Genomic DNA, 27,347 nt, shown 5'->3' on the forward strand with positions numbered 1-27,347 from the left:
GACGGTTTCGTTTGTTATTTAACAATTTTAACGCATATCAGTGACAGAATATGGGTCAAAATCATAAAAATAATTAATGCAAATAAAAAAAATCATTTATCCATATTTAAATACATTTTATCGTATTTTTATAAATCTTCATTTTTAGTTTTAAAGTGTGTCTATAGATGGCAGTGAATTTACTGTGGTTACAAAATTTACTATGACAGTACCGCTCTATCCTATTATATCCTCTTTGATTGTAACGAGAAGGTTTTCAATTAAACAATATTTTTTAGGTATTTGTGCTTATATCCTAGAAATGCTAGCCAGGAACACCCATACACTGATAACATTATTAGGGTAGGAGTAGATTTCGACCCCTAACGCGAACTCCGCGTTAGGGTCCGCTTGTACGTAGAGGCCCGTCGATTTGACAGTCGAGATGACAGATTTCATGTTGACAAATGACATGTTTAGTGGGAACCCGAACATCTGAAAATAAAAAGTTTTATTTTATACTTACTGTTAAAAATATGCGGGGATAATAATTAAATTTAGGGGTTGATTCACCAAAGGTGCGATAATTCGTATGCGTCAAAATCTGTCATACTTACGCCCTAGGAGGATATAACCAAACGGAGACGCCACGTCTGTAATTTTCTGTCCAAAAAAGTCTGCCAATTTTTGCGGGGGAGGGGAACGTCAAATGTATACGTAACATCAAAATAGCCATGTCAGATAAACGTCAGTCTATACATTGTGTATGACCATTGTCTGTTAATGGCTACTCCGTTTGGTTATATCCTCCTAGCTTACGCCAGTGGATATGACAATAGAATCGGACCACGCTAAATTTTCATACCAAATGCTACGTAAGTATGTATATTCTTACTGCCAAGTTTGTGCAAAATTAGCGTGGCTAACCTCTAACTCAGAAAATGATGACACTTATTTACCTTGTGACCATCAGCTGTTGACTCGTGACACGGCTCGCTCGACTACACTCAAAATAAGTAAAGTATATCCTACCTTGTGTGTGACCATTAATTGTTTCAACCGCTGTCCTAACCCCGGCTTCTGTTCTGTGGGGTTGAAGGCGTAGTACTCCCAGAACGGCAACTCTTCTCGGAGCAGCGTACTACAATATCTGTACAACATAATGAAACTGTTTTAAAAAAAATCTGCACCTTAAGCCCCCTCCACACTCGTGCGTGAATTGCGGCGCGAAGCCACGAACGCGAGTATGGCGTCTAGTTAGGTAATCACTTAATCAGCGAAATTGACTTCACACTCGCGTTCGCGGCTTCGCGCCGCGTAGTCTGAAGCGGGCTTTAACCCTTAAATGCATGATTTTTTGTATAACTTTTTAATAAATTGAAATAGATGTGTCATGTTGTATAGATTGAGGGAAAAATAAAGAAAAAAATCATAGTATTTAAAAAAACATATATTTTTTACGATGCATATATACATCATTATGCATTTAAGGGTTAAATGGTGGCAAGATGAAGGAAATTTAGAAGGTCTGACCAAGGTAGTTTGGACCTGGTCATCACCAAAATTATCACCGGTTATTATTGCTTTCAGGAATTTCTTATCTATGGCAAGTTACCTGTTCCAAATAGTCTTGACGTGAGGGCGCCACTGTTGCACCTTACTTTTTATTCGGCTCTCAAGGGCTACTCGTAAATTCTCGACGCCGACGTGAGCGGAGTACAGACTGGTATCGGTAACTACTGGTAGCTTTATTACGAAAATCGACTTGTCGAATGCCTGAGGAGTGAAAATATTATTAAGGACTACCATATATACTATATTGTTTCATATATGTATACTATATTGTTTCATATATGTATACTCCTTGAGTGGATGGGCATTTTCACTTAAAAGTGTACCGTTTACTATTTTTCGAAAATTCATCAACTTTTGGGTTATTTCTACTCAGAATCACGAGGACTGTCGATTTAAAAATAAAAAAAATACGTCCCCAAAAAAATTTTAATTTTGTAACGCATTTTCACATACATTTTGTATGGACCGTTACAAAAACTGACACCTAAAGAATGAAAAACTGGGGACACTTTTTCTTTGTCTCATTCAATAGTACTCGTGATTCTGAGTCTAAATAACCCAAAAGATGATGGTTTTTCAAAAAAAAGTAAATGGTACTATTTTTTCTGAAAACCCCCGGATACAAGGTAGTTTGGATCTTGTGTCCAACCTGTATTGTAACACGCTTAAAATTCAATAAATAACTTACGGGCCGCCAGTCTGACGATCTAGTAAAATCAAAAGAGACGTTTTCACAATCGAGAGAAGACTGGACGTTCACCCAAATCTAAAAGAAAAAAGACGATTCATAATATCTCTCATATAAATATCGAAATACATGTACCTGAGAATTTACACAATTATAACTATGCATAATTATAAACCCTAAAATACTTTAGGTACAGATAACGGTTTTCAAATCGGTCAAACCCCTTTGGAGGTAAATATATTAGGCAACTCAAAATACAACCCGCATACTTAATTACTATTAAGGAGGGTACTTACATTATCATTATCAAAGACATAATTCACACTCTTCAGCGGGCAACTGACATCTCTCAACTCAAATCTCTCCCCAGCAACTGCATCGTAAACATACCACACAAATCCATCGTTCCTCCCAAACAGTTTACTCTTATACTGATCACTGGACATAACTAATTTATGGGTGGTTAAATCGTATTTGGTGAGAACGTAACAGCTTAGGCCTCTCGGGAGGCCTAGGCCTGCGGCAATGTAGCATTTGAGGCCGAGATGGAGAAAATAGCTGGTTAGGAGGATGGCGTGGTCGAGGGGGGAGCCGTGGAGGACTTTTAGGAGTTCCTGAAAAGAAATGTAGTGTTAGCTTAGTTTGGTATTTGGTGCGTCATTTCCTATTGGGTCGCTTAATCTGGTAAGGCATATATAGTAGTCAAAATGAACTAAACGACGATATATTTTATTAAGGTAAGGGTGATCCCATTGCCACCTACTATCAACACCTACAGCAGTCAATTCTCTTCTAGGCATTGAACTGAACACAGTTCTTAATTTCTGACGAATCCGGTTCGAAGGACCAAATTATCTTTGATCTCTATGTGGGCAATAGGCTAAAGACGAAAGACCACAGGAGGAACCCAAAATTGTCAAAAAAATATGTAGGAATAGGAATAGGGCATTCGTCGAAGTTGCCAAAGGACAAGGGCCTCGATCTGCAGGTCGCGCTGCTAGTTTTTCTATTTTCTTGAATTACGAGTACGTAGGTGATCTAAACGATAACTTACCACCCCCAGTAACGTGACAACCCGTTTGTCCACTGGCTCGTAGCACGGTATCAGTGATACGTATCTCAAGCACACGTCCATCATTTTCCCCATCCCATCTGCTTTGCCGCTGAAACCGCTGTAGATTGATTCCAACTCGATTTTTTCTTCGATCTACAAAATTGTAAGTAAAGGGCAAGTTTTTTTATTGTAATAGTCTACACTCGCAATTTAAGAGCTCGTTACACCTTCCTGAATTTAGTAACTGACGAGAGGGATGCTGCAATGCGAGAGAAACATCAGACACGATGGAGATATCTCCATACCTATCCTACCATACCTATCATACCGTTCCTGTCGTCTGATCCTAAAATCAGGAATGTGTATAAAGATTTTTATGATTTCGAGTTTGGTCTTTTCACAACTCCAGGGACAGAAGATCTGAGAGATTAATACATTTTCAAATGATTCATTTTCAGGTTCCTGACAAAGTGTCTTGATAACAAGGGAACCTATTAGAGTTCCTTTTCAGCCTAAAAACAGACTTCTGAGAGCTGTAACAAACCGTATCTTTCTTTCTTCCACTGCTCGACGATCGAGAACTCTTTGACATAGCCGACCCACTCTTCGGATTCTTAGGAAAGTTTTCATAATCCGGCGGCGGGATGGGCTGCAGGAAATGCGTCACAGACTTGTTGTGACCCGTACTGTCTATGTACGTGAGGGAGATGTTTCTGGAAGAAAACTCGTTCGTGTGCTCGGTTACAAAGTTGTTCAGATGTCGGATGATGTAGTCGTCTGGGTCGGTTGGGACTGGTTGATTGTAACCCTGAAAATTGAAGGGTGATGAGACTAATGAGAATACCTGCAACAAGTTATCAAAAAAATCAGCAACGCTTTAAACTCCTATTGTTCTAGACAAGTTCCAATCTGGTCTGAGGTCACGCTCTAGTATTTTACAACTGTAGATAGATAAAGAACTATCAGCGTCGTCACACTTAAAACTGTCTATAAGTACTATATACTATTGCGGACATCAAAAATGGAATTTTACTTGCATACGCTATTACTCTTGCTGCTTGCATATTCAAGCGGTAAAGGCGAATACACGAACGAGCAAACGAAAGTGGTTCGCGGTAGGCCCTAAGATTTCAATAGTCGATTAACTCTGTCGTGGTAAGTTAATCAGTTACTCATGGTCTCAAAACTCACCTGTCCTCCTCCCAAATGTGAAAGGCTACTGGTGATCTGAAGCGACACGAAAGCTGCTTCTTTACTCGTGAGCTGAGTTACCTCAGGTATCAAAGAGTGGGAGTTTTTGGGAGCACTCTCGTAGCCTAGAAGGAAGGGTGGCGAGGATATCTTGAAGGTGCCTTTTAGCTGAAATATACACAAGATCTTTAATTTATGTCTTTTACTATCTGAAAACACACAGCCAAGCCAATTGTTCCGGCAACCATAATATGGTTATATTATAAGGACGGTCAACGGTCAGAAATGTTAGAATCCTTTGCAACTGAAAATAATTAACCGCTGCCCAACAGATGTTATGAAATACTCCCACTTGTTTCCGATTTTATAAATATATCCCTGTGTACCTATTTCAGTCCTTACCATGCCCATGTCCAGAACCGTCTTTAAAGGAACCTCTACGCAGCCAAGCCACTTATTTTGACAACGGTAGTGGACTGTAAGCGGCTGGTCGGAATCATCAGCGACCGGAGACCGCTGTTCATCGAATATATTCACTTTGATTGTTGAGAGCGGAGACAGTCTGCAAATGTAAGGGTCGGGTATCACGTGTATGTATCACAGGTATCTGAGGTATCATCTGCGTGAGATCTAGTCAGTCCGAATGAAAAAAAAGGGAAAGCTTAGTTGCTTCACCTTGTTCGATTAATTCCCTTGAAAAATAAATTGTTTTATCTGACATGGCAGAGAAGATGCATACTTTGTGACATATTTTTGTTTTTATTGCAGTGATGTAAGATCTCCTGGCTATTTTAGGTACATTATAATGCATCGTGTCAGTTCGCCTTTCATTTTTCTTAAATTGGTCCTTCGAACCGGATACCAACAACTAATATGAACTAAACTTACTTAGTCTTGATCTTTAGAGTCTGATTCCAGGTAGGATGGCAGCCAATGGCAGGAGTAGTTTGCTCTGATATCTTATGATAAGACACTCGAACGAACGGACGCAGAGGCCGAATTTTGAAACCTAAAAAAGGGCAGACCAACAATTTTAACTCGAAACAGACCAGCAAATTTGAAGCAGGACGAAATCAACACAGATGATACCTACCAGCGATTTTGTCATCATCATCATCGTTCTGAACCACAGGAGCACTGCGATCCCGCAGTCCGAGAGCACGAAATACGCTCACACAGATCTCCTGGTCTTTGAGCAGGGCATCTGACATCAGCTGTTGCCGAGTGCTGTTCGAGAGAGCCAGGGATAGGTTGGACTGGTTTGAGAAGAGGCCCCTGAAATTTGATAGTTAGTAGAAAAAAATAAAAAAGTAGTTTAGATATATGTGAAAAAGAGATTTTCCGCGGAAAATCGTCAGATTCGAAGCATCTGACAGTGTAATTTTTGCTTGTCTTTCACGAATGCAGGCATAACTACGATTATCACCAGTACCTATGTAGGTATAATTGTTTTATGTAGGTAGTATGTCATCGACAAAAACACTATGTATTATGAATCCACAAGCCTTTTTATTATCATCAATTCGTCATCGAAAACGAGTACTAAATAAAATTTTGATTTTTGAAATGATTTACTAAATTTTTAAACCAACCTTAGGCTCAAATCCTTGAAATCCCGTACGACATCTTTATGAGTTTTTTTCAACAGGTGCTCACTTAAATTCTTCAGCATGTTCTTATTCAACTTCTCCACATATTTGACCCCAATGTACCTCTGTATCTCTATTGGGTCCATATCTTGATTATCATAATATTGAACATCGAACTCATTCTCTGTACTCTTTTGGAGACAGTTCAACTGCTCTGTTGAAATTTGACTTGCAAATAAAGGTATCATTTTATTTTCTACATTTGTAAAACCACCGTTATTTCGTAGATGCAAGAGTTTTAGTCTGATGAATTCCGGACTTTCGTTATCGATAGGAATTTTATCATCAGAAGCGACATTTAATTTGGATAAACGTCTCAAGGTAGATATTATTTCTTCGTCATTTTCAATGTCCTTTTCAAATATATTTTCAATTATATTTTTCAATGCATCAATATCAGGCTTATCAATACCATGCATTAATCTCTTGAGCTTTCTACCAATTTCCATGGAAGATTTGATGGACTCCATCTCGTTTTCATTTAATTTCTCATTCCAGCCCATTTGCAAACTTACCTCGCAACTTGTATACAAATTCCCTTTAAACAGATTACTGCTTTTCAATCTTACTTTATTTTCTGCTGCTATTTCTTTGATATTGTGTCCACAACCAACGTGTTTGGAATTGGGTTCTACAATGTTGTTATAAACAAATACTTCAGTCTTATTTTCTGCATTGACACTAGTTTCTTTTATTTTGTTTAAAGCTATTTTTACGTAAGATACAGATTCGTCTTGTTCAAATAACTCTATTGTTATTTCAGTGTTTTTGGGTAGTATTTGTACCGAGAAAGATTCCGTGAATTCCACGTTAATTTTATCTACTGGGCTACTTTCGTATGCGTCAGACTCACAAACAAACACGTCATCTACGAATATCTTAAAATAATACTTTCTAGTTTGTGGTTTTTGAGATTTTCGTCTGTCTGATATTAATTTAGCATGTTGTTTTAGGCTTACGATGATCTTATCTTTGGTTATTGTTTTATTAGCAATAGTTTCCGCTTCCGTTTTTATTATATCTTCATCAAAATCTAATTTGGGTTTATTCATTTTAGTTTGTAATTTATTTGCTTTAGCCTTTTTGTACTCGACATATTTTGTAACATAGTCATATTCAATTCTATCCAGTTTATCAGTATATTCTGTATTAAAAACTTCAGACCATTCTTTTTGGTATTCTTCAGAATCTCTCGTACTTTTATCAATATTTAAAACGAAACCAGTCTTAACTTTCCCTGATTTTTCTCTGGTCATTAAAACGTCTGACCACAAGGAACCAATTTGGTGTAGCATTTCGTTTCTCATATTTAAAAGTTGTTCATGCTTGCTTTTCAAATAAAAAAGTTTCGCCGAATATTTTCTAACTGTATCATCAAATCTAACAGTTTCCTTTTTCGCCGATATTTTCGTGAAGTCTTCTTTGAGACTGTCTCTAGTTTCTCTAATAACTTTGATATCTCTTATTAATTCACTAAGCATTCTCTCATTTCCTTTGAACTCATTGTATATTTCAACAAGTTTACTACAAAGTATTTCTTCCAAAGATAATTCATGGTGATGTTTGAATTGAATATTTTTAATTGTCAAATCTAGAAATTTACTTAATCCTTCGTCAGATTCATTTGTAGCCACGACGTCTTCAAACTTTGCAGCTTCCATATACTGAACTGGTATAGGTTGATATTCTGTTATGGCATATTCCAGCACTTTTGGGTATACAGGGTTTAGAACTGTTGTGAGTGACTTGTCTCCGTAGCTGAAATAAAATTTACAAAAGTCTAGGGTTTATATGTACCTATACTATCGAACAACTTGATTCCTGCGGGCTAAGCACGGTCGCATTTTTATCGCCTGTCACTATGTCTGTCACGTTCAAACAAGTATGTAAGTGCGAAAGTGACAGGCGATAAAAATGCAACCATGCTGCCAACACTGTGAAAACGTTATATGGTGGGTCATAAATCAGTTTGTTCGATTGTATATACAACTATTTAATACTACTCTTATAAATTTCGGTATTTCGCCATCGCCTCCTACCTATGATGCTACCCGGTCGGTGATAAGGACAAAGCATAGCATTATTTTCTCTTTCCTCTTATAGGAATCGCAATATCTTTCTCTATCAAAGAGTGTCAGGCCCTTGGGGAGCGTGCATGATTTATAGGGAGGCAGCATAGGAGCCGTCAGCAGATTTTTGGCGCAAGGCGTAAATGTGAAGTTTATGCTTCCGATATAGCCCACAAGATGGCAGAACCTACTGTGCACAAGAAAACGAACGAGAACGGTAGATGGTAGCACTTGCTTTGGCAATGTACAATATACATGTTTATGTTTCCGATTTAGGTAACAAGATGGCAGACCATATTCCAACGCGCACGGTCCCCAATTTTAACTTACCCATGCTCCGGTATAAAGCAAAGAGGCTTTTTAAACATTTGTATCCCAGAACTTCTTAAGTAAGTGTTTAATATCGCCTTCGAATTATCAATCTTCATGGTCACTAATTCTTCGGTCACTGGGGGAGTAAGACCAGCTAATTCAGAGTTAATTATATCCATTAAATTTGAGGCGTCAGTTTTCTTTTTGGTAAGTTTTTTCTTGCCTGGCTTCTTATGAGCATACTTCACGTCGTATTCTGTAAAGAAATCTTCTTCGGTGATAGTTTTTGAGTGAGTTTTCGAAACCCGGCGTTGCGAATGTGTTTCCGGTTTATAAATAGCCTTTTCGTCTATTTCATGATATTCTTCGATGTCATTATCCTTCCCGAAGCTAGATGGAAACGATTTTAATTCAATATTTTCACTCATCATTACACAATATGAAGAATTAGAGTGGTTTCATTTACTCAAGCTTTGTTTGTTTTCATAACTTCCGCCATTTGTTGTCATAGAGATAATGTTACATTCAAAATTACGACTGACCAAAAACTTAAATACGAACGCAGCCATAAGCTAGCACATATTAAAATCAGCGTTCTAATTTTTGTCTTGAATAGTATTATCTGGCTACGTTCCACTTTATTATAAAAATGTCACAAAACATGAATGATTGAAAACGAAACGACATGGAAACGTCAAAGAGGAACACATCAACTGTCAGTGTCAAAACAACGTAAATAATTTAGAAATTGTGTTTTCTACCGTAAATAACAATATTATGCAATAAACATGGCTAAATTCAGCCTTAAAGATAGCGACGAATACTATTTAGCGCTTTCAGAACAACCAAAGAGATTTGACGCTGATAGCCCGGTAACGAATGTGTTTTTCGATGATACCAATGGACAGGTAAATGGACTCCTATTTAAGCTTTCTAAACAATGTATTACTTTAAAAGTGCCTTGTTAATTATAGTTTAACAAATGAAAATGCAAATATAACTAAATATATCTTTTGAACTCGCAAACTTTTAGTAACATTTCACTTTTCAACGTTGGAACATCTTTCGCTTTCAAGGTTTTTACAGTCCGCTCCGGGGGCGTCACAGGCGTCACGGTCAGCGGAATGGACGAATCCAAATCAACATCCTTCAGAATGGAAGACAGAGGTCCCATAATCTCAATCAAATTTTCGCCAGACCATAATATTCTAGCTATTCAAAGAAATCTAGATAATCAGAATGCTAATGTGGAATTCGTGAATTTCAAAGACCTGGTTCCTACGAATGTTGAATATTCGCATACTTGCAAGTGGAAGAACGCCAAAATACTGGGGTTTGTGTGGCCGAGGGTGAATGAAATAGCCTTCATTACAGACCATGGGATTGAGCTGTTGCAAGTTTTTCCAGAGAAGAAACAGTTGAAAAGTCTGAAAAGTACTTCATTTAGGTAACAATCAGTATACCGTAGTAAAATGTTTATTCTTATTTACTTGCAGCGACCCGACTACATACAGGTTTTCCCGTGTTATCAGTGTGTTAAAACAATTGATAGTATATCAGTGTTATTTTAGACATAAAACTTCTATGAAATTATGACGTATAAATAACACTTGCACTGCATATGCTATCATAATCGTTGCAGACTTTTCTTGGTTTAACTCTGTATTTTTTTTTAATGATCTACAGTTTTTTTAATTTATTGAAAGAACACACTTACATACAATTTGATCTATAAGTTGTTGATGCAAAAAATCGCGTTAAGTGAAATTCGCGTATATCCGGGTTCACGGGGAATCCCCTAGTCCCCTACTGTCAATTTTCAAGCAGAATTGTCAGAGAAAGCAGGGATTTCCGCAACCAAAGACAAGTTAATGACTGCATATTTTTAAGTATACTCTGGCGAACCGCTTTGTGAGTAGAAAAAGGCGCGAAATTCAAATTTTTCTACGGGGTTTTTTTTTTCTCTTTGCGCCTACATTTTTTAAATTTGCCGCCTTTTTCCACTGACGGAAATGGCTTGGCAAGCTATATAGAAGCAATCGAGGCATTTTAGCGCGAAATTTAAAATTTGCGTTAAAACGAAACCGCGCATAACGGGGTCGCATAAAGTGGGGTATCTGTATATATAAAATTTTATCAATATGAAACATGTGTACAAACAGCAACACTCCTGACTGTACATTGGTGGATCTTATTACAAAAGGCATAAGGTCCACCGATGGGCAGTGAACAGTGTGGGCGACGGTACATATTATTTTACAGCGGGGCTTGGTTCTCATGGTGCGCCCAAAGCAACATAGTGCTCTTGGCAGGAAACAATGGAGCTTTGTTGCAGCCTTTTGCTTTGAACAACTCCACCATCAACAAGCTACAGAAATTGGAATGTGAGTATTGAATTTGCATAATTTACTCACTTCTGACCTTCGATACGACCTTCAAAACCTTCAAGAAAAGAGCATACTCCCATCTTAAAGGCCGGCAACGCACTTCAACCCCTCTGGTGTTGCAGGCCATTAGCGGCGGTGATCGCTTACCATCAGGTGATCCGTCTGCTCGTTTGCCTCCATAAAAAAAAACTTATTTGCAGTTTTCACTTACTGATACCTATACCTCAGGTAATTTTCGCAAACATTAGGAAATCAATTTAGGCCTATTACAAGATTTACAAGCTTTTTGAATAAAGGACATTTTCTGATAGTTAGATCACTATGAAATTAACTTCAATGAAATTATGATGTTGAATAACACTAGTTAATTTTATCTTTATCAGTGGACAAGCCTGTAGTGGAACGTGATGTGATGTTACTACGGCTTGGCGGCGCTACTTGGTGCGCCGTGTTCAGGCACGCCAGCAGTGCCTCTGTTCTCGCACCTGGACCCACTGAGGTAAAGCCATAGCGTCACATCACAGAATATACAGGTTAAAAAATAAGTGCATTCCTGTTGCCAGAGAGGTTTTGGGATTATACTGAGCAACTTTTACTATGGGACCAACCACGAAATCGCGAGAAAAAAATTACCCTCCCATAGAAAATGGACCAGCCAAAATGTATGAAACAGCCAAAAAATTTTTTTGGGATTTCGAGGTTGGTCCCATAATAAAAGTTGCTCAGTATAATCCCAATACCTCCCTGGCAAGGCGGCGCAAGCGCGTGCAGGCGTCCGTTCAGTAGCGGTGCGCGGCAATTACTATGGCAAAACCCCAAAATTGGGGCAGCCGCAGGTACTTGTAGCGACGCGACGAAATCGCCGAGTGAGACACGCCTGGTCACATTTAAAAGATGTTTGCTTTTAAATGCTGAGCTGTAAGTAACACTACTGTTTTGCATTCTACGCTATTGTAGACCTACCACTGCGTCCACTGCTGAATATGCGCTGGTGGCCTAGCGGTAAGAGCGTGCGACTTGCAATCCGGAGGTCGCGGATTCAAACCCTGGCTCGTACCAATGAGTTTTTCGCAACTTATGAACGAAATATCATTTGATATTTACCAGTCGCTTTTCGGTGAAGGAAAACATCGTGAGGAAACCGGACTAATCCCAACAAGGCCTAGTTTCCCCTCTGGGTTGGACGGTCAGATGGCAGTCGCTTTCGTAAAAACTAGTGCCTACGCCAATTCTTGGGATTAGTTGCCAAGCGGACCCCAGGCTCCCATGGAGCCGTGGCAAAAATGCCGGGACAACGCGAGGAAGATGATGATGATTTACATGACATTACAGTGTAAAACTAATGCGCCATGAAAGTTAATTACATTTAAATTACAACTAGTACTATGATATATTTACAACACTAAATTACTACAGTTGAGCACCTGCCATCCATCCTCTCACAAAACCTCAGACATTCACTGCACACAGCCGTCCATCGCCACGCAAACATATCGCAGTCAGTAGCTGATGTCAGGAGCGCATTCACTAGTGTGAGAGCACGAAGAAATGGCGAGTTCTTACGCGACACAGTGCGAGCCGCCGGCACTGCCAATAAGTCGCGTCGTCGGGGCCTGAGAGCCATCCTGGGAACGTCAGGGACAAACAGTCGTACCAGGCGGCACACCAGCTCTGGGCAGTCTGAATCGCCACGCAGGACCCGTAAAGCCGTAGTCAATAAAGCAAAGTTTCGCCTGACCTCCAACGAGTTGTAACCGAGGGTCCCTAACAAGAATTTGGTTGGGTACAGAAACGGATAATACCCGTACATTTTCTTGTACAAGGATCTTAAAAAGGCTTTTTGAACTTTCTCGAGTAACAAGGCATACGTTGAGTCGTGTGGGTGCCACACGACCGACGAGGCCTCACACTTACTTCTAACCAAGGCGTTATAGATAGACCAGTTTCAGTGCGAATGGCTCTTTAAAGTCACGCATGTTGCGAATCAGAAAGCATAGTCTTCGATAGCAGTCCTTAGCAAGTGATGACAGGTGCTCGTGAAACGTGAGGCGCGTATCGAAGACAACTCCAAGATCCTTAACCGAGAAGACGCGAGTTATGGGCTCGGGTCCCAGCTCGTAATTCGCAATTATTGGATCACGCGCACGGCTAAAACTACAAACACAGCATTTGGCAGAGTTAAAAAGAAGTTTGTTTTGTACACTCCGTGGTGATAAAAGCTTATATAAAAAACTAATTTTTTGATTAAGTATTATTTTACAAAACAATTCGGAAAATGATCAACTTTGACTTAATTTCAGTTGTGGTTGTTTCCCGTAACTGGCGGCGGACAGACGCGGATTCTACGAACAGGACTCGCGGGGCGCTTCGCCGTTAGCGTACTTGATAACCTTGTTGCTGTACATCACCAGGTATAATAGTTCCTTTTGGCTGATCTATTCAATGCACTCTTCAAGAAAACAATAGCATTAAATTGCCCACAAAGCGATGGTGTTGTAAGAGTAGTTACCATCAAGGTTCGATAACTTATCGTTTCTATCTTTACACATTAAACTACACATTATCACAGAATAAGTAATAGTATTATATATCATACATTACGGCCACGCCCCGCCCCGCCCCGACTCGAATGACCTCGCCCCGCGACAGCAGATTGCCGGCCGTTTGCCGGCCGCTCAGTACTGTTTTTAAGTAACTTACTCACACTATGACGCATGATGCGTGTACAGACGTGCCGTTCGGACAAAGAAACGCAAGTGATTTTTAGGGTTCCGTAACCCAAAAACCGAAAGCCAAGCTACAAACAACAACTGAAAGCGAAAGCAAATGTCGTGTCTTACAGGGACCTAAAGAACCTGGCCGAGGACCGAGAAAACTGGCGCATACTCCACCGACAAGAGCCATGCTCTTAAATTATGAATGAATGAACCCAAAGGGTAAAAACGGGGCCCTATTACTAATAAGAATCTTCACTTAATTTCCTAAATTACCAGTCTCAGGTAGTTCGGTAGGTTGGACAGGGTTATAGAGAATCATACAGATTGATTCACCAGAGCTGGCACGAATAGAATGAATGAGTGAATGAAAATATCTACGTGTGTATCTGTATATAACCAATAAAATGGGGGCTCTGACTGTATACCGATACAGGTGTCACTGAGACCACTCAGTTTCGTTCATCCCATTCGTGCCAGCTTTCGTGAATTGCTTTTCCGACGCCAATTGATTTTCAAAATTTAGCGTCTAAGGGACACTTGCACCATCCCACTAACCCGGGGTTAAGCGGTTAAACCGTTATGTCATTAACCCAGTGTCAAATTGTACTGGTAACCATGTTACCTCCAGGTTTAACCGGTTAACCCCGGATTAGTGGAATGATGGTAGTGGTGCTTAGGTTTAAACTGACAACTTTTACTAACAAAAACATTATTTATTCCAGTCAAGTCAAACGTCTCAAATCTTCGACATAATGGAAGAAGCCAAGTCGGAGCCCCACGCAACTGTTCATATCCCTGTAGTACCGGCGCACACTATGCGGCCCGCTTATGTCGACGGACAACTCTGTCCTATGTGTATCCTTTACTTTACTATAGTACATTTCGATGCTAGTGCGGAAAGTATGTCATTACTTCACGAGTACCGAGATATCTCTATATATAGATAAGACTCGGGACGAGTGAAGAATGACATTTCCGCACGTGTATCGAACGACGTTTTTTAATACAGTTGCGAAAAAATAAGAAAAACGACAAGTAAGGAATTCGAAACTTTTATAATATTAACTCTGTGACATCATTGACATTGACATTATGAAGAGGTGTTTTTTTAGCTGGGTGTTATTATTATTGAACCCACTTCAATGAAAGTTTTTTTTAAAATGCATGTTCTATAAGACAGAAACAATTGTAAATATAAAACATTGTTCTATTATATCTAAACATTGTTCTATATCGTTAATTACGATTATTTGTGTATCGTATATTTATAAAAACAATATCGAATGTTGCCTTTGGAAACTTAAAGCAGAAAGACAAAACGCCTCTTCTTTGACAGGCGTTCCGTTCCATTCAGACAACTTCAATTCATCAATTTTTATCAATTCCCCATACAAACTTCCCCCCCCCCTTTTCACCCCCTTAAAGGATGACTTCTTGGATAAAAACTATCCTATTTCCTTCCCCGGGACCCAAACTATCTCTATACCAAAACTTAACTCAATCGGTTCATCGGTTTAAGCGTGAAGGGGTAACAGGCAGACAGACACACTTTCGCATTTATAATATTAGTATGGATAGTATGGATTTCCTTGACTTTATAATACCGTTTAGATTCAGGCAACTGGGTGGTGTTCCAGCCGGACTACATCATCGACGCGCGTCTAGGTTGTCTGTGGCGCGTCAAACTAGTACCCTCTGGGCTGGCTCATGCTGTAAGTATAATATCAATCAATAAATCTCAGTATTGAACGTTAATAAGTAATAAGAATAATAAAACCTTTTTAGTATTTATATACATTTTAATTGTTAACACCCTGATACTCTTGCATCTTTTTTTTCATTATTGTTGTTATTGTTTTTGTTCTTGTTTGCACAAATAGCTCTGTTTTACTCTGTAGAAACTTTATTAAACATGATGTTAAAATATTTTCATTAAGGAAACTGTAAGTCTAGCTTTAAGAAAATTTCCAGTGTTATGTATAACTATAGAAGACTGTTTGTTTCTTAAATAAATAAATATATTTACACTTTTTCTACTCGTTGACTTTAATGGTTGAATTAAGACTTCGTATACCAAACTGTCATTTTACTTTTCACTATGGGCTCCCGACTCAACTATAATGACTTACGAAACGCTTAAATCAACTGTAATGAATTCGATCAATCACGAGTCGAGAGGAAAATACATCAATGCGCTAGGTACTATATGAATTAAAAGTGCGTTGATGTCTTTTGTACTGTATTTTTTTCTACTGAGATAGGTACTTGACTAAATTTGTTTAATTATTAAAGTTTTTTATAGTAGGAAAAGTATTATTTTAGTTGACTCGTAGATAAATTATTGTACACATAGTGATATAGATATAATCAAGGTTTTCAATCTCGTACCTTACTTAGGCCACTCAACAAGCTTCGTGACCTAACCACGGTACTTGACTGAAATTTCTATTATATCACAATTGTATAAAATACTATTTAATGCTACATAATGAAGCATTAAAAAGACATGCTACGCCGACCCCAAGTGAATGGGACAAGGGCAAGCGAATGTCGATGATGACTATTTAATGCTACATACTCGTAAGTAAGTAAACAAGCGTAGGACCCGCCTCATCGTAAACGGCCACAAATATAAGTCTTCTAAGGCTATTCTCGCGTGGATGCCTTAGTTCTGGTGGCAGTTTATATCAACTCATTCTTACTCAGCCAAAATAATTTTAATAGTTATACAGCGCGCTCGATTTTCGGCTGTTATTTCTCCTTTGCCTTTGACGCCTCTATTTTCGACGCGCATATCGGTGTGAACCATTACTTTTTGCTACCCGAGATATAAGGACATGGTTAAGGATTTGCCACACTGGAAGCGTTCTGCGGTCAGCGGTCAGGTCAAACCCGCATTATATATGAACAACATTGACAGCAACCTTTGAACTTGAAGTTTCACCTGACCGCTGCCCGCAGAACGCATCCAGTGTGGCAAAACCTTTATTCTGTCTGTACTTATAATGATTTTTCCTAGGTGCCAAAAGATGAGATATCGAAGATAGTAGCAGTGCTGCTCCGACGTACAGACGGCAAGGATACTATCTACAGCATAATAGACCAGCTGGTGTCCAGTCCAGCCACTTATTTAGTTCAGCTGTCCAAAGTGTTTGACGAAATTAATGCAGTGTACAGGCAAGTACATATAATAAAGCCCTTAGGCTCTTACAATAAGGTTGTAAATAGCTTTAGGCATAAACCCCCTAAGGCCCACTCATACAAATTATAAATCCAAAATTTGCCACTAAATTTTGCAGGAAATAGAGTTGGTTTTGTTATGACTGAAAATTGAACGAAACAAAACAAATACAATTCTGTTCCAATTGAATATTATAAATTTCATCGAAATGAATAAGTCCTATATACATAGACATAGTATATACAAGTAGTTATAGACGCGCCACCGAGCGACCGGGGGTAAGAGAGAGAATATTCATACAAAATTTGGGCAGCATAGGATTTTTTCTCTTTCACTCTTATAAATTTCGGCATTTCGCTATCGCCTCCTACCTATGATGCCACCCGGTCTGTGATAAGGACAAAGCATGACATTATTTTCTCTTTCCTCCTATAGGAATCGCAATAAGACTATCTTTCTCTATCAAAGAGTGTCGGGCCCTTGGTCCTATAGGTAGGACCTTGGGCCTCATCATCATTCGCTTGCCCTTGTCCCATTCACTTGGGGTCGGCGCAGCATGTCTTTTTCTTCCATACCTCTCTGTCACCCGTCATCTCATCATTCACTTGCGTTAGTTTCATATCATCTTTCACACAGTCCATCCACCTTTTCCTCGATTTTCCTCTCCTCGTACCTCCCTCCACATTCATTCTTAATACCTTTCTCGTCACATGACATTCATCCCTCCGCATCACATGCCCGTACCATGCTAAGCGGTTTGCCCTTACTTTTTCTGTTATAAATTTCGGCATTTCGCTATCGCCTCCTACCTATGATGCCACCCGGTCGGTGATAAGGACAAAGCATGGCACTATTTCCTCTTTCCTCCTATAGGAATCTCAATAAGACTATCTTTCTCTATCAAAGAGTGTCGGGCCCTTGGTCCTATAGGTAGGACCTTGGGCCTATAGCTTTTATTATATTTTTGTGTCTTTGACAGCGCTCAGGCGAGTTCAATTTTACGTTTCGAAGTTATAAATAGTAGTAAGGTGAAAGTTTTCTTTCACACAAAATAATACACAGCGCCGCCTACAACAATTATAAGAAGTTGTCAAGGGTTCTATATTTAGTAATCTCTTGATTCTAACTTATTTCTGATATGAGAGATAATCATGATATTAATGGCTTGTTATAGAAAATGGGCAGACCAAGAAGTGGCTCGAAACACCGCAGGCGAAGCCGGAGCTCCCACTGCACACATTCCCGTGCTCATTACACAAGAAAATATATGCACGTTGCTGCAGCCACACAACAATTTGGTGCAGGTTTGTGGCAAACGATAGAAACGATGCCATAAAACGATGTTTTTATTTTAGAAGCGTAATACTCTTACGGTAGATATCGCTAAGCGCCTGCGTAAGGCGCATATAGTGGAAATAATCGCTTTCCTCGAATGAAGTCTCGGGAGCCTAGTTGGCAGAGCGACAGGCTAGTGATCCAGCCACGCCCTAGACAGTGAAATTTTCCTCTTTTTAACCGACTTCAATTTCATAGAAGGAGGAGGTTTTGTATTCGGTTGTGGCTATATCTATATTATTTTTTTTTTTTTATGTATGTTCACCGATTACTCCGAGACCCGTAGTCCGATTTGAGTAATTATTTTTTTGTTCGAAAGGAGCTACTTCCAAGTTGGTCCCATATTAATCTGGTTCTGATCTGATGATGGGATCCCTGAGGAATTAAGGGAACTCCTCAATTTTTAAAGGCACATGTATGGTGATTTGGGTGTTTTCATAAGCAACTTAAGCATTTTCTTTCGAAAACGACCAATTTGATGAAGTGGACCTGATGATGATGATTGTTTTGATGATAGTGATGATGATTTTTTTAATGTAGGATGTTCAGCGATTACTCCGACACCCGTGGTCCGACTTGAACAATTCTTTTTTTGTTTGAAAGGAACTACCTCCAAGGTGGTCCCACATTAATCTGGTGCTGTTCTGATGATGGGATCCATGAGGAATTGAGGGAACTCCTCAATTTTTAAAGGCACATGTATGGTGATTTGGGTGTTTTCTTAAGCAACTCGAGTATTTTCTCTCTAAAACCACCAATTTGATGAAGTGGAGCTGATGATGATGATTGTTTTGATGATAATGATTTCAGCGATTACTCCGGCATCCATGATCCGATTTGAGTAATTCTTTTTCTGTTTGAAAGAAGTACCTCCAAGGTGTTTTCGTAACATTTTTTGTTTTGATCTGATGATGGAATCCGTGAGGAATTGAGCGAACTCCTCAATTTTTAAAGGCACGTGTATGGTGATTTCGGTGTTTTCTAAAGTAACTCAAGCATTTCCTCCCAAAAACCACCAATTTGATGTAGTGTAACTGTAGCCTAACCACGAGTTTGACACTAAATATTCGCTAGCGTCTTCGTAACTTTGTACACTAATATGCCAGTACGAGCGAGATGCATAAACAGTAAGTTACGCACACGATAGCGAATATATCAATGTCAATCTTGTGGTAAGGCTACTGATGATGAAGACTACGGACGAAATGTGGAACTTCCCTCGTATGTGTATTATGATTTTTGATGTAGGTAGTGTTGGAAACAACCAAAGAGACTGAGAAGTGAGGGATAGGTGTGAGAGGTGAAGGTAGCGCGTATTAGTATTCGGGGGGTTTAGGGGTTGAGGGGAGGTGAGTTGATGGGTCGGGGACTGAGGGGTTGGGAGTTATGGGATTGTGGGTTAGGGTTAGGAGTTTGGGGTTAGGGGTTGGTGGTTTAGGGTCGAGGGGTTCAGTGATCAGGGGTTGATGTGCTGTGAGGTTGAGTGATCGGGGAGTTTGAGGGATTGGGACAGTGGCGGGGCGGAGAATGGATTTAGTGACAGGAATGATTTCCCAGACGGACTCGAGGAAAATTCTGATTATTTAATAAAGTTTACGAATTTAGATTTAAACATGATTATGTTTTTCATTCATGCGTCACGCTCTTAATAATGTCTTAAAACTAAAAATGGAAAAATAAAAACTTTTATAAAAAAAAAGATAAACCGACTTCAAAAAGGATGAAATAAAATATGATCCTTTTTAGGGTTCCGTGTTTAAGTATATGCGTTACCAACTGATATGTTTGAAGTCGGTGCCAAGCCAAGTAGTAACAATACCAGTCAAAAATAATGAGCTTTATGTATATAAATCCCATTACAACTGTACAAATATTATAAACGTGTAAGTAATTCTGTCTGCCTCTTTGTTACCTTTTCATGGCTAAATAACTGAACCGCTTTAGCTGAAATTTGGCATGAAGGTTCCTTGAATTGTTTTATATTTTGAAATGTAGTCCTTTGGATAAGCGACAGAAAATAACTCATTCCCAATCCCACACTTGCGTGCTATGGACTGTTCAAGAATTAGTAAGAAATGCTCTTTAAAAAATACGACGACAAATAAACGCATTAGATTTACACTAATGTGCCGACAAGCATGGTACGAACTGCGTCAAGAAGGTTCAACCGTGTGTTCTGTTCTGAGGTGTGTTCTTAAATACCTACAGAAAGTTCGTTTATTATCGTCGTGTAACGCTGCGTCTTACATAGGCGAACAGTCGCGAACGCGAAGCGCAGCGACACGGCGCGGCGCGGCCGGCCCAAGGCGTTCGCGTTCGCAAAGAGATCGCCCACGTAGGACACTTCTATAAATTGAAATTGAAATATTTATTGCAGACCGTGGTCCAGTGTGTTAGTATAGGTACAATTAATATTTACTATAGGTATCAAAGGATTAATTAAGGCGCCGTGACGTGCTGCTTAGCGTTCGCGTGTTGTTCGCCTACGTAGTACGCTGCGTTAGGCAATCCAACGTACATACTTATATAGCCGCAGCCTTTATCGAATTGCACCAAAATCACTATGAATATATGGTTCAAAATTTTGCTTGGCACCGACTTCAAACATATCAGTTGGTAACGCATATACTTAAACACGGAACCCTAAAAAGGATCATATTTTATTTCATCCTTTTTAAAGTCGGTTTATCTTTTTTTTATAAAAGTTTTTATATTTTAATTTATTTGTTAGGTACCTAGCTGAAGCTAGTTGTTACTATTTCACCTTCGTGCCTAAGGATGCCTAAGGATGCTTAAAGGGTTATTCGCATCTTTCGCAGGTGGTGACAGCCTACTTAGCTTCCCTAGCTCGCCACAACATAACAGTTCAGCATACATGCGCGGCGCTCTGCGTACGCGCACTGGTAACAGGTAATATATAGTATTATATAATTTATATCCATATAGTAAATAATGTTGTCGAGTATTGATAATCAGTAGTTGCTATGTCTTCTGAAATATTTGTTTATTTCTATACGTTTCTTTATTAATGTTCTGATGCTCTATTTCCTTTAAATACAGTTAACATCCCTATTGTACTTAATATTATCGTACAGTCGCCAACAGATTTATCGGAGCGGCCGAGGTGTTCACAAATATCTGAACAAAGCCAATATTCATCAACAATATCAATATATCAAAGTGCATGTTCAGAATAGGGGATATTACTGCAATGTTCTGCCACCAGAGTGCAGGACTAGCCTTTTTAGTAAACCATAGAGTAACTTATACATACTGTACCTTTAACAGGTTTTTGACAAGTTTTCTGAGATAACAAAATATGACATTGATGCATCAAGGCGGTTTGTTTACAGAGGACCTACCGGGAAACTCGAATCCGAAATTTCGCTATCTGCCTCTTTATCGCTCGAATATGCAAGAGTGACAGAGATAACGAAATTTCCATTTTCTTGTTTCGCGACAGATCCTCAGATTGTGGTAGTGGCGCCCTGGCGCCCCCTACGCAGAATTTCGCGTAATATTCCCTATTCAGATGTTATTGAGCATCCTGACCGCTCTGTTGACGACTGTGCTTATTTTTATAGTGCAATAAACTTAAACAGGCGGTGCGGCTTCTCGTCTACGAGCGTTGGCCCGACGAGGCGCACTCGCCGACGCCAGGCCGCTGGCGTGCCAGTTGCTGGCGTTGGGCGGGAAGCACAGCCACCACGCGCAGCTGGCGTTGGATATGATGTGGAGACTTGATGCCGTTCAGGTGACATTTACTTCTAAGGATTTTTAAGGGCTTAAAACTGAGTTAAATTGAAAATTGGTGTAAATCCAAATATAGAGATTGTAACTAAGTGTTAGGTACTAATGAAACATATTTTAAATATAAAATAATAAACTGTATTTCCACTCTTCTAACTACTACATCTCAAATCTTTGTTCATATACCGTTAAACGCTTGTGCTTAGATACGAGGTAAGTTCTGTACTGACAATAAATCAATCAATCTTTAGGTAGTATGGCTCCATCGATACTGTCGATGATTTCGCCAACGTCAAAGTAGGATCCACGTGGGATCGTATTAATATTTCAGCCAGTGTACAATAAATAATAAAATAATGGGCCTCTAGGGCTCTAGCCAGACACGGTTAGAGGTAGAAATACCAAATGCTCTTAGAGCACGACGTTGTTCGGTAGTTATTGTTGTTATTGTCTCGTAAAACCGATAGCTGGATTTTACGAGAAGCACGTGGACTACCGGCCGTTGACTCCAAAATGGTGGTTAAACACGCTTTGAGATTAATTCTCCATTCAATGCACACTACTAAATTATATTACTGTATAATAAAGCTATCGATATTACACTTTAAACAATTTTAATGAGCAACAAACAAAGGAATTAATCACGAGGCTACTATCAAGATGGCGTTCAATAAAGCATTATATATATATAATAATTATATATATAATAATTATATATATATAATGCTTTATTGTTTTGTTTTAGAAGCTTTAACACATAACCGTATCATCAGGAAATAGAAGAGGTCCTGCTAAGCTGGAACGAGCCCGTGTCAGCCATCGGCGCGGCGAAGCAAGCCGGCACGCACGTGTGGCACGCCATACCCGCCCGGAAACTGCTGCAGGCCGCCAAACAGTGCGCGGAGCAAAACGGCGATCCGGGCGCCTTCGCGGCTGTCTATAGGTAACATTATATACACAAGTTACTTCTTCATTTATCTCTTACTATCTCTTGCCCGCGACTTCGTCTGCGTGGACTTAGTAACCCCAGCTAGAGTAAGAATAGCGCCTGGAGAAAGTCTTATAGCAATCATTCAATTTGAGCATAATATGCACACAAATATTAGGCAACTCATTTATTATCTCAATTCCACCATGATTCCACCCTCTTAAGGAATGATTTTCGGGATAAAAACTATCCTATGTCCTTCCTCGAGACTCAAACTATATCTACGCCAAATTTCAACTAAATCGGTTCAGCGGTTTAAGCGTGAAGAGGTAACACACAGACAGACAGACTTTCGCATTTATAATATTAGTGTGGCTTGTGTGTATCACAAATATTATTAAATGTAAATTTATTATAGGGCGCTGCAGGCGAGGAACGACAGGATAAGAGGGGCGCCGCATTTTCTGAAAGGTCAGTGACAAATTTATATGATTAATTGATTATTGAGCGACGTTGTAGGTACACACTGATGCATATGTATAAAAAATTCAGCTGTCTAGCTATCACAGTTCATGAGATACAACCTGGTGACAGACGGACAGACAGACAGACAGGCAGCGGAGTCTTAGTAATAGGGTCCTGTTTTTACCCTTTGAGTACGGAACCCTAAAAATGATTTATTCTTAAGTGAGCTATTACTATTAGTATATTATTATTTCCGAGCCATTAAATAATATCAAAAATAAGTATAAATTTATCTCATTCGGACAACGATAAAATGTTATCAGCACGACTAATTGCGTCTTTATCGTACCCACGCCATAATATGCGGGTTTATCTTAATATTTATCCGATATCTTTACTGGATACGGGATGAATCGATAGTTACATTTTTATACTATATTAATCTTTACATAATGCAATACTTATCTTGAACTTTAGTTAAAATAGTATTTTATACAATCGTGATATAATAGAGAGCTTTTCAGTCGAGTACCGTGTTTAAGCAACGAAGCTTGCTGAGTTGCTTAAGTTAAGGTACGAGATAGAAAAGCTTGATTATATCACTATTGTATACAATACTTTTTCTACGAGACAAAAAAATAAAACTTTCAACTAGTAGAATCATATAGGTAAACAAACCAAAAGTATACAGCTAAGATACGCAAGCTGCCGCAGCCCGCGATACCTTCATACAGTTCATACCGATGCCCCGGCCGCCGGGCCCGGCGCCCCCGGCGGGTTGGTCAACGACACCTCCTCGTAACTCATGAGGCCTTGGTACCTGCTCCGCGCTAAATTCAATTTTAAGACAGTTTTTTTCTCGATTTTGGCCACCGTAGCCTATGGAGACTAACAAGCAACGCTAAGTGGTTTTCGTAGGGTATGGATGTTGCTATATGAAGGGTGTCACATGCGCGTTTCTGACTTATGAAGAAATTGTTTCTACTACAACATAAAATAAAATGTTTTTGTTGGCCAACCAATCACAAAGCAGATGCATTGAATCGAGTCTCCTCAAAATGTATGAAGTTCTATTTTCAAAACTTTTATAATTGACTAAACCGTATCGATAAAATTCTTATGCTTGAGTCGGAAGTGCCATAGACTATCCAACGTTGAAAAGAGTAAGGTTGTAGTGTTGCATATGAAGTTGTAATACACAGATTATACTCGACGAGTAGAAAAAAATATTTAGGTAATCGTACCTAAACGTGAGCTAAATAACTTTTTATTAAACATTATTAAATAATATTATTATTTAGATAACTTGCATTTACCGTAAGTATTAAGAGTCCCCGGCAAGCTCGACCGAATAGCACCTTCCCATACAAACGTAGTTCCGCTCTCATTTTAAAACTACTTGTTGGATTGTAATGAAACTTTGCACATACAATGACATGAGGTATATCTAGGTCTGAAATTAGTTTATAGGTATAGCTCCAGTTTATAAAACAAACGAAATAGAGCAAGAACAAGTTTTGTATGAAAAACTTAAATTCGCTTAAATTGACCATGGTTACATAAATAATACAATGTAGCCACCATAAAAAATATACAAGGCAAGCGCGATATTCGCTGACGTCTTTACTTATCAAGTGACCCGCCATGCCATAAGTTATCCATATGTTATCGGTATGGTGCTATGGTGACGATAAACATGAATTCAGACCGTGATTGAAACTTATATCATTGTAACAAAGGAGTAATAGGGCAACATATGAGCAGAAGCTCTTCTTCTTGGCCATGTCCAGGGCCTGATTTACCCACAGGCTAATAAGGCTAGGGCGCAAGGACCAAGGGGGCGCGGCGGCGTCTCTGAGTTGAGACAAGCGGGGGGCGGATATACATAGTCAGCCTAGGGCAGTCAGAACTCTTAAGTCAGGCTCCATGTCCGCTACTGGGCGTCGGCCTTCCTCATTCGAAGGCGCCAGGTTTTTCTGTCTTGGTTTGTCGGCGTGTTGATCTGCGTCCGCTCTATATCTTCGGTAACGGTTGTCCACCACGTGGTAGGCGATTCCCTTTACCTGTTTTGTCTCAGGTATGGCCGCGAATCAAATCTTAGTAAATTCTCATTTGAGAGTATGATTCAAACACGATTCAAATGAATAATTCCCATTTGTGCCCGGCGGGGACAAATGAGAATACACCCATTTTTTGGGATTAGGTTGTCAAGCGATGCCTGAGCTCCTTTGGGGTGCAAGGTGCAACCGAGGAAGCGCGCGATTAGAACGAGTACTTACATATCGGCACTATTTTGAATAAATCTCGTATCTCACACTGTTACTCAAAGTTAAAAGGCAGTAGCTCTGTATGCACCCCGTACATAGATACCACATTTTTCTTTTGATTGACCCAACAAGATACGAGTCTTTTGTTAAAGTAGTGCCGATATATTTCAAGTGTAGGTGAAGATCTTTTTAAAATAAGCTATATTTTGTTTGTTACAGGCGAACAATGCGACGCGTACGTGGAATACTACAAGCAGATAATGTCGGAATAAAAAAAACCTGTTTTACCTAAACAACTAAGTGCCTAACAGGTTTTAGAATGCGTCGCTCACCAGACTTTAAGCTAAACATTGATAGATTTTAGAAGAGTACGCCTCTATGAAAAAATCGTGTCTTCAAATTTGATTGCTGAACTATGTGACACCATGTTTTGTGGTTTAGTCTTTAGTTTTCAGGCTTGCCCTTACGGCTAACTCATTGACTATTGTACCTAAGTAACACCGCACTTGCCAATTACCTGCATAATGCACCTGTAATGGTTATTGAATTACAACTTCTATGGAAATTGCAATAAGATTCAAAATGAACAAATGGAAAAAAATATTTGCGATTTCTTGTGTTAGCCCTCTACGGTACTGAGTGCCAGCGAGTCGAACGCTACAGAACCAGTCTAAAATGTGTCATCGAAATGCGTAACAAAGGCGCGTTATCGGAGAGCGCACTTACACTGGTTTTTTGAGCGTTGGACTAGCCCGCGCTCAGGTGCCAATTAGAATTATACGCCAATGACCGACGTGCGGAGACTTCCGGTTCGAGCGCCATCTTGATAGTTAGCATCGTGATTAATTACTTTGTTTTTTGCCCATTAATATTGTTTAAAGTGTAATATCGATAGCTTATTATACAGTAAACTAATGTGGTAGTGTGCAGTGAATGGAGAATTAATTTTGAAGCGCGTTTAACCACCATCTTGGAGTCAACGGCCGGTAGTCCACGTGCTTCTTGTAAAGTCTAGCTATCGATTTACAAGAGCTAACAAGTCACCGTACACTGTCTTGTACAACCGTACAATTTTTGTCGTTTTTAAACCTCTTAATACCTTGATACTGGCGAAATAGTCCCACTGGGCTAAAGCCATAATTTTAAAAGAAGAAGAAGACCGACGTGCGGTTTTATTTACAATAGACAAAGGATTAGCCGTTCGGGGCCAGCTACAAAATGAACTGTTATGCCCCGGCCACATAATCGACGAGTGGCATGGGAAGTAGGCAGAGACGTAGTGTGGCCGCGCTACTCGTAATGCCGCTCATCATGCTTCTCGTCATGCCCACCGCTCCCTATTTTGTCGGTTTTTTGGCGCGAGTCAAAGGAAAGTATGGAGCGTCACGATTAATCGCGCGAGTACGGCAGTGTGTGGCCGGAGCGGGCAACATCGCGGCAGATGTGCCAATGCCATTCAAATTATTCAATTTCGAATTTATATTATCGAATGAATATTTAAATGTATGTAAATGTATTTGTTGAAAATAAACTAAGTTACTTTTCATTACTTTAGTTTTTTTATTGATACCAACATAGGTACCGTCATATCGCCGCTTATGTAACTTGTTATCAATAACAAATGCAGGTCACAGATTAACCTTGACGTATCGTTTTTGTGCAGCCAATCGTGGAAGCTCTTTGTTGTCATGTGAATTTCACTATTTTCAACCTAAATTCCAATATATTAAATTACAATTATAGCCAAGGAATTTTATTTCCGTACCCATTTCGTACCTTTTGTCACAGTTTAATATGTTA

The 27,347-nt window shown here is 39.4% G+C and overlaps 3 protein-coding genes across 3 annotated transcripts in view; 2 read left to right on the forward strand and 1 right to left on the reverse strand.

Annotated features, from left to right (window-relative positions):
* The window catches only part of LOC134745631 (integrator complex subunit 15), a 359,171-nt gene that overhangs the window by 295,674 nt on the left and 36,150 nt on the right, over positions 1-27,347 (forward strand). The gene's annotated exons all lie outside the window — the stretch shown is intronic.
* LOC134745551 (protein CC2D2B) lies at positions 270-9,137 on the reverse strand. Its single transcript, XM_063679616.1, has 13 exons — positions 8,536-9,137; positions 6,080-7,894; positions 5,581-5,762; positions 5,376-5,496; positions 4,890-5,049; positions 4,488-4,655; positions 3,841-4,104; positions 3,297-3,449; positions 2,539-2,856; positions 2,243-2,320; positions 1,595-1,755; positions 1,012-1,129; positions 270-474 (listed from the first exon to the last, which is right to left on the reverse strand). The coding sequence occupies exons 1-13, from the start codon at positions 8,946-8,948 to the stop codon at positions 289-291; spliced, it is 4,137 nt and encodes a 1,378-aa protein (XP_063535686.1). The 5' UTR covers positions 8,949-9,137; the 3' UTR covers positions 270-288.
* LOC134745609 (regulator of MON1-CCZ1 complex) lies at positions 9,222-26,341 on the forward strand. The gene is made up of 14 exons (XM_063679699.1): positions 9,222-9,425; positions 9,594-9,964; positions 10,780-10,901; positions 11,288-11,403; positions 13,205-13,315; positions 14,344-14,476; positions 15,233-15,333; positions 16,641-16,798; positions 17,977-18,106; positions 20,957-21,047; positions 21,740-21,891; positions 22,661-22,830; positions 23,234-23,286; positions 25,767-26,341. The coding sequence occupies exons 1-14, from the start codon at positions 9,306-9,308 to the stop codon at positions 25,817-25,819; spliced, it is 1,881 nt and encodes a 626-aa protein (XP_063535769.1). The 5' UTR covers positions 9,222-9,305; the 3' UTR covers positions 25,820-26,341.

This window comes from Cydia strobilella, chromosome 11 (genome assembly GCF_947568885.1).
Source record: "Cydia strobilella chromosome 11, ilCydStro3.1, whole genome shotgun sequence".
Lineage (NCBI taxonomy): Eukaryota > Metazoa > Arthropoda > Insecta > Lepidoptera > Tortricidae > Cydia > Cydia strobilella.